General features: G+C 37.1%; 3 protein-coding genes and 1 non-coding gene across 8 annotated transcripts; 1 reads left to right on the forward strand and 3 right to left on the reverse strand.

The window, feature by feature from the left end:
* Positions 1-1,983: 1,983 nt before the first annotated feature.
* LOC107924685 (pentatricopeptide repeat-containing protein At2g41080) lies at positions 1,984-4,223 on the forward strand. Its single transcript, XM_016855239.2, has one exon. It carries the CDS (start codon positions 2,172-2,174, stop codon positions 4,167-4,169), a length of 1,998 nt encoding a protein of 665 aa, XP_016710728.2. The 5' UTR covers positions 1,984-2,171; the 3' UTR covers positions 4,170-4,223.
* A 996-nt stretch (positions 4,224-5,219) lies between these two features.
* On the reverse strand, positions 5,220-6,638 carry LOC107924686 (60S ribosomal protein L23). The gene is made up of 4 exons (XM_016855240.2): positions 6,479-6,638; positions 6,099-6,383; positions 5,774-5,815; positions 5,220-5,455 (listed from the first exon to the last, which is right to left on the reverse strand). Exons 1-4 carry the CDS (start codon positions 6,489-6,491, stop codon positions 5,373-5,375), a joined length of 423 nt encoding a protein of 140 aa, XP_016710729.2. The 5' UTR covers positions 6,492-6,638; the 3' UTR covers positions 5,220-5,372.
* On the reverse strand, positions 5,900-6,050 carry LOC121224025 (small nucleolar RNA snoR137). The gene has a single exon (XR_005921488.1). It is a non-coding gene; the product is annotated as a small nucleolar RNA snoR137 (small nucleolar RNA).
* A 547-nt stretch (positions 6,639-7,185) lies between the features above and the next one.
* LOC107924294 (probable inactive histone-lysine N-methyltransferase SUVR2) lies at positions 7,186-14,980 on the reverse strand. Of its 5 annotated transcripts, none has more exons than XM_016854658.2 (10): positions 14,820-14,979; positions 14,001-14,223; positions 13,885-13,917; positions 13,114-13,780; positions 9,515-10,641; positions 9,144-9,394; positions 8,662-8,728; positions 8,516-8,566; positions 8,175-8,271; positions 7,186-7,527 (listed from the first exon to the last, which is right to left on the reverse strand). In XM_016854658.2, the coding sequence occupies exons 2-10, from the start codon at positions 14,181-14,183 to the stop codon at positions 7,499-7,501; spliced, it is 2,505 nt and encodes an 834-aa protein (XP_016710147.2). In that variant the 5' UTR covers positions 14,184-14,223; positions 14,820-14,979; the 3' UTR covers positions 7,186-7,498. The 5 variants fall into 5 exon arrangements, 4 of the variants coding, with proteins under 4 accessions (XP_016710147.2, XP_040962091.1, XP_040962092.1 ...); XM_041106157.1 differs by lacking the exon at positions 14,820-14,979 and adding an exon at positions 14,407-14,770; XM_041106158.1 differs by lacking the exon at positions 13,885-13,917.
* Between the last annotated feature and the right edge of the window lie 359 nt (positions 14,981-15,339).

Raw genomic sequence — 15,339 nt, forward strand, 5'->3', positions numbered from 1 at the left:
TAACTACAGATAAAAACTGCTTCTAATGGAAACATAACAGCACTACTTGGAACTCCCTTTATGTTGTTCAGCACAACATTCATCCTCTAACTTTCACTCTAGTTTTCAAGCCAATGATGAAGACGGTCGATGCCAAAATAAGCAGAGTTTTTCTTAATTTCCAGTTGCAGGGAGATTATAGCCTTAAACACATATTGGTTAGTGAAAAGAAAATTTATGGACTAAGGTATTCTTCTTAGTTTGGAAAGAAGAGAGAAGGTATTTTCCAGTTGATATATGCTATGCATTATTGAAATATATATATATACGCCACTATACAAGGTCTGAAGGTATACTGGCCTCTCAGATTTTGATACTAATTACAGAACAGAAAAGCAAGTAAACACATAAAATGGCAAACAAAACCTACTTCATTTATGCATCAAATTGCCTCAAACAACCGAAACCAATCAGATTCTTCACGGTGTTGGATTCAGTTCGTTACGGGAAAATCCATCATCAAAGTTGAGAGAATAGCTGTGGAAGTCATAGCTGAATTGCATGCTGCTTCTTTGCCTCTGCCTCCACCACTGTGACTTGACCTTCCAAACCAACTGTTTTAACACACAGTGCGGCCTTCTTCGTACACTGATAAGTTTAACACCATGCTCATGGTTTGATACTTTCTTTTCCCACTTCAAGAACCGGATTCTCTTCAAGATTTGCATTTTCAAAAAAGTAATAATCCAATGTAACACTCAAAGCAGGAGAGCTTACAAGGTTAAAGCAAGCAGGGCAATGGATACATACATGTATATACAGTTTCAAATAAAGCATGAAAGGGTGAGCTTTTCTTTCATGCATTGCATCTAATTCCTACATGACACGAAGAGACTAAGATATTAGGTGGCAGTTAGTCATTTGTCTAAAATCAGAATCCGAATCATAATCACCAAATGTTGTCGTTTCCACTCTTGCTTTTTTTCCAATGTCATACGGATAGTGATTGGGATGCATGTTAGCAGCACTTTTTTGGATAGGTTAGCCTCCCAAAAAAAAAATAAATAATGCTGGTCACATCCGATAGATCCATCCCTTGGGGGTTTGCACATGGTAAACTTTCAGGGAAACATATATAAATTCAGAAAGATGGAGAGAGAGTGTGAGGAAAAAGTAAGGTTTGCAGTGGTTGAAAAGGTAATGACATTCATGCCTAGGTCTGACTCTTCTAGTGCCGAAAGGAGAGGAAAAGGAGGGAGAAAAGAGTGCCTTAATTATCAAAAGGTTTTAGTATCACTTTATCCCATGAAAGGCCCACAAAGATATGAAAATACTTGGTCCATGTAACTACCAGGAACTTAGGTGGTTAATGGATCATTCTAATTTTAATGCTAAAGTTAGTATCGAATTAATTCGTGATTAGGGTGGTAAATGAATGAATGGTTCGATTTTTATTTATTTGTGTTTATTTAATAAGTTAAATAAATGGATATGAACAAATCTTTTAAGCTCGTTTATTTAATGAACCGAATATGAACACGAACAAAATTCATTTATCTTCATCTAAAGTTCACTTAAAATTTATCTATTATTCTATTACTATATATTAATAAAATTATTATTGTTTGTGCATTTATTTATATATAATTATTTATATATAAAATGTTTGTTTATTATTTATTTGCTTATCATTCATGAATAATATTTGTTAACATATTCAATTATAAAATCTTTCCAAGTATGTTTGTGAATATATTGTTTAACTCAAACAAATGAAAATAATGGCATATAATTTTAAATAAAAAATATAAGTAAAATTTTAAAATTTTTAATCTAAGATAAAACTAGATTGAAATCTAACTAAAAATCCTACAAATCAAGAGTAAAAATCTAGCAAATCAATAGTAAAAATCTGATTTGTCATCCTCTTATTAAAAATAGATAAAGATAACGTGAAATCATAACTTCATACAACACTTTCTCAATAAAACTAATTTAAAAACAAACAAACTTATCTTTCTGGTGGTTTTAAAAATCCTCGCAAATTAACTTAGTTATAGACGTGATTCTAATTATATTAACCGTATTTTTGGCGAACGAACCTCTGGGACCAGTCAATTAATTTACAGCTTACTCGTGCCGAATTATAGATATAGATATGAAAATGACATAGCTGGTTGGGTCTTGGTCCCATGGGTCGGGGTAGGTATTGTCCGAGTAGTTACTTGCGTTTCTATTCTTCCCTTCGTTTCCTTTCTACGAATGCCGCATCTGAATCTGCTCCTAATTTCACCTTAGAATTCACCGATCTCTGCTCCAAAGGACTCACAAAGGAAGCCTTTGATAGGTTCTATCCTCAAATATGGGCAGACCCACCTCTGTTTTCCCACCTCATCCAATCTTGCATACCCCAAAACTCGCCATCTCTTGGCAAACAGCTTCATTCTTTGGTCATCACATCTGGGTCCTCAAAAGATAGGTTTATATCCAATCACTTGCTCAACATGTACTCCAAGTTCGGGAACTTACAAGCTGCCGTTTCCTTGTATAATGTGATGGTTGTGAAGAATGTAATGTCTCGTAACATTTTGATCAATGGACATTTGCTTGTTGGGGACTTGGATGGTGCCAAAAAGTTGTTCGATGAAATGCCTGAAAGAAATGCCGCCACGTGGAATGCGCTTGTTGTGGGGTATATCCAATTCGAGTTCAATGAGGAGGGACTAAATTTGTTCAGAGAAATGCATGTTTCTGGGTTCAGGCCGGATGACTTCACTCTTTCTAGTGTTCTGAGAGGGTGTGCCGGATTGAAAGCTTTGTCAGTAGGGAGGCAAGTTCATTGTTGTGTGATGAAATGCGGGTTCGGGATTCATTTAGTTGTTGGGAGTTCCTTGGCTCACATGTATATGAAATGTGGAAGTTTGGAGGAAGGGGAAGCGGTAATTAAATCAATGCCGATTCGTAATATGGTTGCTTGGAATACTCTCATTGCAGGGAATGCTCAAAACGGCTATGGTGAGAGTGTTTTGGGCCTTTACAGTATGATGAAGATGGCTGGTTTTAGACCTGATAAGATTACATTTGTTAGTGTCCTGAGTTCATGTTCAGAGTTGGCAACCTTAGGACAAGGTCAGCAGATTCATGCTGAGGTGATTAAAACCAGTGCAAGCTCAGTTATCGGTGTGATAAGTACATTGATTAGCATGTATTCAAGGTGTGGTTGCTTGGAAGATTCTATTAAGGTTTTCATGGAATGTGAAGTAGCAGATCTTGTGTCATGTAGCTCGATGATCGCTGCATATGGGTTTCATGGAAGAGTGGAAGCTGTTGAGTTGTTTGAACATATGGAAAAAGAAGGATTGGAGCCAAATGATGTTACTTTCTTGAGCTTGCTTTATGCTTGCAGTCACTGTGGGCTTAAAGATAAAGGACTTGAGTTCCTTAACTTGATGACAGAGAAGTATGGAATAAAGCCTGGGGTCCAACACTATACTTGCATAGTCGACTTGCTCGGTAGGTCTGGCTGTTTGAATGAAGCAGAAGCTATGATAAGATCAATGCCGGTGAAAGGAGATGCTATCATATGGAAGACTTTGTTGTCTGCATGTAAGATCCACAAGAATGCCGACATGGCACGACGAGTAGTTGAAGAAGTGCTTAAGCTTGATCTTCAGGATTCGGCTTCCTATGTTCTCCTTTCGAACATTCATGCATCTGCAAAAAGGTGGCAGGAGGTTTCGGTGGTAAGAAAAACCATGAGAGATAGGAGAGTGAAGAAAGAGCCTGGCATAAGTTGGTTCGAAATCAAGAATCAAGTTCATCAGTTTTGCATGAGTGATAAAGCACATCCGCAATCGGAGGAGATTGATTTGTACTTGAAGGAACTGACCGCTGAGATGAAGTCACACGGATATGTGCCTGACACGAGTTTAGTTCTACATGACATGGATAATGAGGAGAAAGAATACAGCTTGAGTCACCATAGTGAAAAAATGGCTATTGCATTTGCTCTAATGAATACTCCTGCTGGAGCCCCTATAAGGGTGATGAAGAATTTGAGGATCTGCAGTGATTGCCATGTTGCTATTAAGATCATATCGGAGATCAAAAATAGAGAAATTATTGTACGAGATGCTAGTAGATTTCATCATTTCCAAAATGGAAAATGTTCTTGTAGAGATTACTGGTGAGAGGAATTTTGCAGCCACCCTTTATAGTTGATATTGGAATTTTTTTTTTTCTAATTTGTAATTTCATTTAATCTAGATAGTTGATTTAGATTTTGCCATACGAACTCTCACACCACCATCAAGTCACTCTGAAGTAACCATATCATTATTGCCACTCTATGTGTAATAGGGCTTCTTCCTCCATAAAAGCACTCTCCACAAAAGAGTTCATACCAGCTCTCCCCATTCCAAGAGAAAGGGAACTCAGGTGGCCTATCAAAGCTCCAAGCTCATGAAACCCTTTAAAACCTCTGATTTTTAATGGTTCTCAACATCATTTCTAGTATAAATCACCTCCATTTTTAGCAGTTCAACGTGAATTATCAATCATTTTATAATAGGGAGAGGGATTTGGATTTGAATCATGTTATCAAAGGATGCTGTACCAATCAAATGCTCCATTGCCATTACTCATTAACAGAATGAAAGTAGGAATCGGAGATTTAATTCAGTTGATCTATAAAAGGTGAATTTCGATAGGATATCGCTTCCTTTGTACACGTGAAATAAAAGAGTAAGTTTTTATTGGATAAAACAAAACTGTGGCAGAATACTTCTTTGATACAATGCATTAAAAGGAATAATTAAATAATATAAAATAGATATTTTAACTAATAATATTTGCCCATTTTATAACTGATAGAATCATATATATTTCTATATAAAACGTGTACCTATTATTATATTATTTTCATATAACAATCAATATTTTACCATGCACGTATCACTTTCGTGTTTAAAATGTAATATAAATTATCATGTCATAAATAAATTCAGACATGATTAAAGCTTATCATGCAATCACTTAAAGCAAGGAAACAAAAGCAACTTTTAACAGAATCTGTAGGAATTCTAGACTGGGTCCCCAAGTTACGAGGCTTGCTGGATGAAGAGAACAATTGTGACTATGCAAATAGTTATATAAGAACAATTGTGATGTTCAAAAAGTCAATCACATTTAAAGGGATTTCTTGAGTTCTACTTAAAAGCTGAAAAAGAAAGATGGAAGCATGCCAAAACTGTTGTAATTCCATAAAAAGAAACCAGAAATAAGTTTTAGACAACTACATGTAACATTGTCTGATCAAAATCTCACAAAACATGTTGTAAGTAATTGAAAGATAACATCAAAGCTACAGTAGCAAACAAAACCATGGAAACCTTTCAAACAATAGCATTGGCAGCACTTGCAATTCTAGGCCACAGGTCAGCACACTCCTTTCCAATGGGACCAGTGATAGCAGATCCTGTAATTACCAAATCAATGAACGCATTGAGCTTTGAAAGATCAAATCCAACAATGCAACAACATATAACTTTCTGCCACTGAAACTGCAAATCAATAGGCTAAGACACTGACAGAACCAGCCTAACAAAAACATACGTTTAGAGAAAATAACCCAGATTTCTAAATTACATTCTTTACTACAATGAATTTAGACACACAAACATGTACTTCAATTCATATCTGGCTTTGACACACTTCATTTGAAACTCCACAATTCAACAAGCAAATATCATTCTAACTGGGTATGTCCAAATAGGAGGAAGAGGGGTTGGTTTACCTTTCATTTCTCCCTTGGGATTGACAATGACACCAGCATTATCTGCAAACATATAGATAAAAACCCAAACTAAGTTTTAAAAAAAACACAAAAATACTAATAGTTTTACATGGTAACAACTAAATCAAATATACCAGCAGACAGGTAACACGATGCAATAGATAAACAACAGCATCATGCTGTTTAAAACTGGCAATTTCCCTTTACTGTATGCTTCCCATTAAAGAGTAACAAAAAAAAATCAAATCGGGTACCCCCCATTATCAGAAGAAGCAACTAAAGGCAAATAAAAAAAATGGGGGAAACAGAGGGAATTGTTTTTGACCTTCGAAGTACATGTAGACGCCGTCCTTTCTACGCCAAGGTTTGCGTTGTCGGACGATGACGGCGGGCAACACCTTCTTCCTCAAATCGGGCTTTCCTTTTTTTACGGTGGCCATGACCATGTCACCGACACAAGCCGATGGGAGCCTGTTGAGACGCCCTTTGATTCCTTTGACAGAGATGATGTAGAGGTTCTTGGCCCCAGTGTTGTCCGCGCAGTTCACCGTAGCCGCCACCGGTAAACCCAGCGACATTCTGAACTTGTTCCCCGCACTACCTCCCCTTCCTGTTGCAAATTAAAAGGGAAAAAGAATAGTTGAGATCGCTGGGGGGTTTTGTTAGGTGAGATGTAAAGCGAGGGGAAATGAAGGAAAATTTTACCTCGCTTCGACATTTTGGATCGGCCCTTCTCTGCTCCTCTGTTAGCCTCTTTTTGGGAGCGAGGGTTGCTTCTACATCTAAATATAAGCTGTCCTAGGGTTTTGTCTGAGAATTTTGGATTGTTTGGCTACATAGCACAAGGTTGCCTATCCCGGTTTTTACTTTTCTTGAACCTAAACGCAGCGTTTTATATAGTCGTCCTAACTTCTTCCCAAGTTAAAATCAAAAGGTTAAAATATAACATAAGTTCTTGTAATTTAATCCTTATATTTTTATTTTCAGGAACTTAATTTTTTTTTTCAGATTTCAAAACACAAATCTAATTATTAACAGTGTTAAATTTGTTTGTGTGATATTTTAAAATAAGAAAATACTCAATCAATAGTTATGTAAATAAAAAGATTCATTGTAACAAACTCGAAGTTACTAAAATAATTTTAATACCGCTAACTGTTGAAAAATAAGAGAATAAAATTCCCAGATTAAATTTCTAATTTACAAAGAACACAGAATGCTATATAACATATTTTAACCAAATTAAAATACGTGTGCCCGTTGTGGGACTCTTGGTTATAATTGACTTCAAAAAAATTGTTTGGTTAAAAGTCAGTCAGCTAAAAAACCTGACCAAATCGACTCACCACTCATGACATTGGTATTAGCAATTTAGTGCTTGCATAGGTATAAGGCAGAAGGCAATCCAAAAAGAAAGAAAGAAGATACATGTGTAAATTGTCACTACAATTCATTGTCCATTACCATTTAACCCCTGCAGTTGCTGCGCACTACAGCTCTAACTATCAGAATGCACATTTCCTGATTTTCTATTACTACCATTACCTAGTAACAAGTGTATAGTTTCATCAGGCCAAAAAAAGAAGGTAAACTATGTACACTGATCACAATTTCACATCAAAACCACACCGCAGGGTTGACTTTGTCCAAATCTAAACCACGCAAAAGGATATTCCAAAATAAGTGCCTTGAAGATGGCAAAACATTCCATGACTGAGAATCGGTTCATCCGGTGATTATTGCAGATTTAGACCCTACACCATAGAAAGAAGATCCTTTGTCTCAGTAATAGTTACAGAAGCAACCAAATAGGGGCATATCATCAACAATTAAAAAGCAGGAAAAGCCTCTAGTTACTATATCAATTTTAAGAAATTTAGTATAACTGCTTTTTTTAGAGTAACACCAAACAGCTAAACCGTCCTTGCAATCTCAACTGCACTACCCGAGACTCTAGGAAAGCTGAAAAATGAGAGCACCCGCAATAGAACTAAACACACCCAAAAATATCAGAGAACAGGACGACATTCTTGAGAGTTCCTTATCACTTATTGGATAGAAGGCTTTTTCATTGCTAATTAAATAACTTTATTAAAATCCCAGATACACAACTTCCTTTTGCATAGACAATTATGGTTACCTCCTCAAAAACATTATCCCGTGAAAAGCATCTCAATTCTTAGATGGGTGAAAATCTGAATTTTAGCATCGAAGTTCTCCTGGAATCATATCCCAGGGGAGGGTTAAGAACATGAAAACCACAATTCCAAATTTTTGTGTATGGATATTATCGTTGCAGTTTCAAAGGGTTAAAATCTTTTAATGCTGCAAAAAAATTATTCCACCATGCAAAGACCCAAAACCAAACATTGTCTACAGATTATACAAGATAACTACTTACTGGTTGAACGTTTCATGTTCCTGCAAAACTTACTGCCACATCTGCACCGGAATGCCTTAACAGAATGATCAAGATCATCGAAGTCAATACCATAATCCTGCAAACAGCACGTATAGCCTTTTAATAGGGACAAAGAGGAAAAAAATACATGAAGAATCATCATTTAATGTATGAGAATACTCATGCATACATGTGTATGCCAAAAGAAATGCATTAGAACCAAAAATTTACATAGACTAACCGCATTAATTTCATTTTCTTTTCTTTTTCAACCTTATGATAAGCAACAAGACTCAAAGCTTCATAATAGTAGAACTAATTAGCAATAGATAATCACTCACCCAAGTAAGCTCTTCAAGTGCATGAACTTCTCTAGTTGTGAAGAAGGCTAGCTGCACACAGTAAACGCTCAATTACACTTGCTATTGCAAAGGTTTGAAGCAAAACAAACAAGACTAGGAAGGTGGAAGAAATCAGTATTTCATACATGGTAGTAACGAAGATCCGGGGTCTCCACTTCGACAGGAATTTCAATCAAGTTTGCATCGAAGCATCTAGCAAAATAAGAAACAAAAAAGAATCAGATATTTTAAATTCCTACTTATTGAAGGTGCTCGGACATTTCTTCCAATGCATTAGCCATCATATACCTTCACCTATAATGGTAATTAAAACAAAACCTCAATGATGGAAAATGAGACATTCTTGTAGGTAACCTTTTCATATCTCCTAGTGCTAACAACTCAACTCATGTTTGTAACCCCTCACCCTCCACCCACCATAAAAAAGGGAAAAAATCAACCAATCTCCCAACTTACACCACCTTCACTAATGTCATCAAAACTTATTACTAACATTACAAAAACACGCAACAAAGAGATAGATTCAAAAGCAATTGAATGCTTTAGCAGAACATAGTGGGAAAAAAATAAGGGCATAGAATGTCTAATATATAACATCTATACAAACCTATGATTGATAAACCGAGCGACATTTCCATAACATGTGGCATCCAAACAGAGAGCTTCTTCATCCCTAGCACCTCCCTTCAACCCCCAATAAGCATCTAACAGGATAGGGCAAGTATGTTTCTCTCTGTTCCTTGCATACAACTCAGATATAGTGAGTATTTCTCCAACAAACTCACATACGAAAGCCCCTTTGGGAAGCTTCTCTAGAGTTCTGAGGCCCCAACCTTTCTCATCAGGTGTCAAAAAAACCTAACAGCCATAGTAAATTAGTCATCGAAGAAAAACTCAAGTGAATACCTTAAGTTGAAAAGGAACCGAAACTAACGATAACATGGACTAGATTTTGTACAAGACTGGAATAAACCAAACCTGCAATTTGTAATTTAGACCTCTCTGAACTACTCTGTTACCACACTGCTTATGGCAGCCACATTTGCTCCAACATTCTTTGATAACTTTTCTCTTTAAGTGTCCCTTGCAAGGTTCTGGAAAGTCATCCTTCTTTGATCTCTCAAGGGGGCATTCTGTACAATAAAGGAGAAATTGTTGTTGAGGATCACGAGTCATAGAGATGCACTCTCCTAAGAAGTCCTCTTCAACAACACCTGCTGAAGAGTATGCAAATTTTCTCCCAGCTCGACAAGCACATCCACACGGCTGCTCAGCCAAGAGACAATCCCCGAAACATGTCGGACAACTTTCATCTCCAATCCCATAAAGATTAAAACTAACATGGGCATTTTGAAATACCAGATTCTCTGAAATATATTGAAACGGTGGAGGAAAATCTTTATTAATTTCATTTACCCAGGAAATTTCAACTTTTTCTTCTCCCTTGGTTATGTCACTTGCATCATGAAGCCACCTTAATTCATTAAGAGTAAGTTCATGCTGTGGAAGAACCACCAATTCCTTCCCCCCTACATCATCAACACATCCATTTGAAGAGGGCTGAACAATGAAAGATCCATTTAACAGTCTGGCTAGCACGCAACCATTTTCTCTATTACTCTCAGCATCAAGAGCATCCCTTCCAGGAGATCTCTTCAACACATCAAGAGCTGGCATCACATCACCTTCCCGCGATTGATTAGAGGAATTAGTTGCCAATTCTGAGATGCACTCACACATATCATTTAGAATTTTGATGACATCAAAATTTGGGTCAATGAGTTTATATGATCGGAGACATCTCTGTGCCATTAGTTCTCTTAGCTCATCTATGCTAGGCAATTGGAATTTTTGCCCTCCAAGAGCAGAATTGTTGTAGCTTACAGAAATCTTCACCTCACCCAATTGTGATGAGGCAATTTCTAGTCTAGAAGGAATTTCATTAGAAACAGTAGCAAGCTCACAACTGGTATGCCTCTTACTCATCGAAGCTGAAGCACCACCACCTACAATTTCATCTGCATGCAGGGATTCTGGAGGTTCCTGCCAATTTGATTTTCCAGTTGAAAATTCCCTAATTGCCAAATCTTTTCCACTTAATGGATCTATTAAAAAGCATTATAGTGAAATAAATAAGTAAAGGATAAAATATGTTAGAAAATATAACAAAAACAAATAAATTATGAAAAACATCAATCACAATTCTAATATCCAACAATGTTATAGTTATAGATGCTAATTAGCATATTCTGTGTCTCAAAAATGGTTTTACATACAGCAGATTAGGATCAATCGCAGAGATTATGCTCCGCAAAGTTAACAGGTCGAACTATAGTGATCTAAATACTGTCAATAAATTCATAGGAGAGAAACATCGCACACTCTAATGTGAAAAGCAAGGAAACTCCAGCGCAATTTGGGGGTCGATTTATGTAGCTTATTTTTCCAACATATTGTAGACAAGACACAAGGGAAGTTCACTGCATCTTATTCTTATAAAATCCACCTGTGCATCTAGCCCCATTTATAAGTTGTCTTGCTTTAAAGCTCTCAAATTTGTATGTCAGAAGATGGACTAGATGATTCGATCTTTCTGGTGGAGCCATGAAGTAGGAGTACGTACACTCCATCTAGGGAATTGGAGGATATTATGATCACCTAAAAATCAGGGAGGATGGGGATTCGCCAGGCTGATATACTTAATAAAGTTCTTTCGGGAAAATAGCACAGAGACCTAAGGGTAACACTGACTCACTCCTTGAGAGAGTTATGAATGCAAAATACTGTAAATCCAAAGTATAGAGGAGCTGATGCCTAAAACATCTAACTCTTGGATCTGGAAAGGTATCCTAAAAGGGCTGGATGTTTGTAACTTGGGAATGGATGACCAAATATGGAGTGGAACGAGCAATGTGGTAAATCTCTCAACTTCAAAGCTTTCCATCTACAGAAGCCAACAGGCAAGTTCATACAGTGGAGCTCATTAACCCGACCATCAAGCCCTGGAAGGAGGATCAATTAGCCCAAATGCCAGGGGAGGAAGATCTTGCCGAGTTTGGAGAAAGATCCTTTTCCTTATTTGGTGGGGAAGATAAGCTTATTTGGAAGGAGGACCTCAATGGAAAATTTTCTGTAACTTCTGCATACAACCTGCAGTAGACACAAGGCCAAGGCCACCATGGCAAAGCTCAAGACAACACCAACTGGAAAGTGCTAGGGAAGTTTAAACTTCCTTTCAAAGTTAAGATTCCTTTGGAAGATTTATAACGACTGCCTATCTGATGTGAGCTAAGGAAAAGAAACATGGATGTTTCTATACTATGTCCCCTTTGTGATAAAGAGGAGAGTGTAGAACATCTGTTTGCTCGATGTAGCTTTGCGAGGGCAGTTTGACTTGGATCATCACTCTCACTATGCATCAACCTTGTCTAGTTGAACATTGGGACGGAGTGTATTCAACCGTTAATGCCATAGACAATCCAGAGGCAAGGGAATTTTACACAAGGTTCAAGTGCATCCAATGGGCAATATGGGGGCAACAAAATGAGGCTGTTTTCAGCAATAGTAACCTTAAAAAATACTCATCCAGGCAAATCTCTTAACTTCTAAAATCCTCAGGGTGTTCAAGGAAGTTAATTCACTTGGCTCTAGGAGTCTGAGAATGAACCTAAGAACAGCTCCCCATCAACAAGTAAACCAACAAAAACAAACCCAAGCCAGGAGTAATCCTGACTAGACCCCGTACTTGGCAAGTTTAAGAAGCAACAAAAGATTTGAATATGGAGGGGCTTTTGCAGCATTGAACACCAGAGGAAATTCCATTATCCTATGTAGGAGAATAACAGCAGACTCTCCCTTACAAGCTCGAATCATCATTCTTAGATTTGCACTAGTTCACTAGCAGGAACATCAAGCTGAGCAGTGTTAATGTATCAACACCATAAAAAAGTGGAGGAACTTAATCCAAGGTTGTACGGTTGTTGATTGGAAGCTTGGTCCAGCTCCTAAGGATGTTAAGCAACTCCACCAAATGGTGAACGTCCAATTTCAGCAAGGAAGCCATAGCATTTCAAAGCTCAGGCACTGGCAAGAGTGGCTGCTAGTCACTGTGTTTCCTTCAGTTGGCCTTAAGGGTTTGACTTTTGCTTGGTTTTGCTTCTGTGATGGTTCAGTTAAAGTGTTTATCTACAAAAAGAAAAAACATGCCACACTCCGCATCATTGCTTTTCAGTTTCCATGAGTAAACTGGGTAAGTGTAACGACAATCCAAGAACACAATGGCCCCATTTTTTTTTCTGTATGTACACTCTCCCCTCAATATCCAATAAAAAACACTGGTTCCTGACTATCTTATGAATTAACTCAAGAACCATACAAACAATTCAGTACAAGCCTATCCATTTCACAACACTGATTTTAACAAAATAAAGAAAGAAAATCATAACATATACATGGACCAAATTAAATTATATGCTTGAGAATTGCCACAGGGGTAATCAGGAATCAAAAATTGATTTGAAATGAAGCGAATTGGGGAGGAAAAAAATGTCGATCAAATGGAAATTACAATAACTTACCTGGATGAATTACTGCAATAGGAACCTCATCCTGTGGCATGTCATCAGTAAATGGCTCTTCCTTTGGTATGATCAGTGCATGAGTATCAACCACCCTTTTCTTAGGAATAACACAAGGCTCAGGTCCCAGATCTTTAATATGCAAGGAGAGAGAGACTCTCTGAGGGCCTTTCCCATTAGAAGCAACATTAGGTGACATTAGTTCCTTTCCTTTGCTGCTAAAATGCATTTCAGATGAATGCGAATTTGGTTCAGGTCTTCCCAGTACTGCCAAAGGCCTAGGTTCCACAGTTTGCTTCCCTTTATTCATACCTCCATGATGGGGTGAAACATGAGCAGGAGAGGGAGACTGAGATAAAACAGGACCAGGTGAGGCAGTCCTATCACCATGATGGGGTGAAACAGAAGCAGGAGAAACAGGCTGAGGTGAAACAGAACCAGGTGAAGCAGGCAGGTATTCTGTCCTTTTTCCAATAAGTGGCTTCTGCTGTAAAGAAGCAGGAGATGGTTCATCCTCGACTTTAGGCTTCTTTAAAAGTGTTCCAGCCACATTGGGGCTGCCGGTTCTATGAGAACATGATGTCTCACCTAGTCTTCTCAATCTTTTTAAGGGCCGCCTTACAAGCTCATCATGTACCAAACCTCCTCCTTCAGTATCTTCATCCTCCTAGGTAACACAATCAGGCTATATCAGTTGACACAGATGGATGTTAAGAACAGGAAAAAAAATTCTGTAGTAGCAGCAAAAGTTAAGAGAGATGAGTCGCATACATCACATTTCTTGTCTTTTTCAGGTTCCGACACCTGAAAAGCAAGATCAGTATCAAAAACACATCAAGGGAAAAGACTTAAAACTGAAGTGAAACAGCATATAGAGGAAAATGTACCTTACTCTCCTCCTCATCAAAGATGGCATCAGCAAGAACTCTATAATTTTCTGATTCAATTAGCTCCCAATTCTTTTCATATAAATTTAGAAGCCTCTTCAATACTGGTTTCACTTTGTCCTCGCGAATTCCTATTTCCTTCATGGCGCGGAAGGCCTGCACAATTCTGGGGTTTCGTGCCATGATGCTTTCTCAGCTACTATGCCGATATTTTATATTGATACTTACATTTTCCATTTGGAGAAAAGAGGTAAGCAAGGTCAGTAGTCAGTCAAGTAAAATAAAAGTACAAAAGTAGCAGCAGGAATTTGAAACTACTGTAATTTTTTTTTTTTGAAGTATTAATGTAAAACAATCAGATTAGAGAACTTTTAACTTGTGAAGCCAGTTCTCATTTTTACCGTACCAAACGAAACCCTTGAAGATAATGATTACTATTTTTATAGTGTTTTTCAGAGACCAAACAACTGCATTTCACCATGCATACAGCATTACGCCGTTACCAAATCACATACAGTTCAACATTTATTCTTTCTCACGAGGGGAAAAATATTTTCAAAAGCAGACAAATAGAACTTAAACCAAGAAAATCCTCAAAACCAAGTACAATGGCGAAAGAAAAAGCCAAATGCAGCCATGAGCCAAAACAGACAAAAGCGTTTGGGATTCAAAGGTAAAGGCGTTTCGCTTAGAAAACGAAGGGTCATTTTTTTTAATATATATGACAGAAGAAAATACTATAAAAGCGCAAAGAAGAATTACAGTGGAAGTAGGGTAATTTTGAAACAAGAAAAAGAAAAAGAAGGATCAAAATCATACCAGACTTGTTGAGTAGGAGAAAGCGAGAGAGAGAGAGAGATTACATTGGAGAGTGAAAACATAGGGCAAATTTTATTACTAGAGGGTTTTTAAGTCTCTGAATTTTCGGGATAAAAAAGAAATTGAATTGAAAAAGTTTTAGTTAGCTCTGCCTCAGTTGATCACACTTATATTGGACTGCTGAAGGAGACTACAATACTTGATGAAATACATTGTGGTTGTTTTTACCACTGAGTTTGAAACGTCAACAAGTAGTAATAACACTTTCAAGTCAAATTAGTTTTTAGATTTTTATTTTAATTTAAGTTTATATTAATAAATTTAAATGTCATTTAATACGTATTTTTACCTAATAATATCACGTCTAAATCTTAAAAATACTTTTTACACTATAAAGTGTACAAATACACCACCTATACTATCAAATGTTTCCTACCATTTGATTCATATGTTATTTCAACTAATTTAAGTGAATTTTATTTTAATCATTTCACTAATCACATTATGGGATTAACAGAAA

Source organism: Gossypium hirsutum, chromosome D11 (genome assembly GCF_007990345.1).
Source record: "Gossypium hirsutum isolate 1008001.06 chromosome D11, Gossypium_hirsutum_v2.1, whole genome shotgun sequence".
NCBI classification, from domain to species: Eukaryota; Viridiplantae; Streptophyta; class Magnoliopsida; order Malvales; family Malvaceae; genus Gossypium; species Gossypium hirsutum.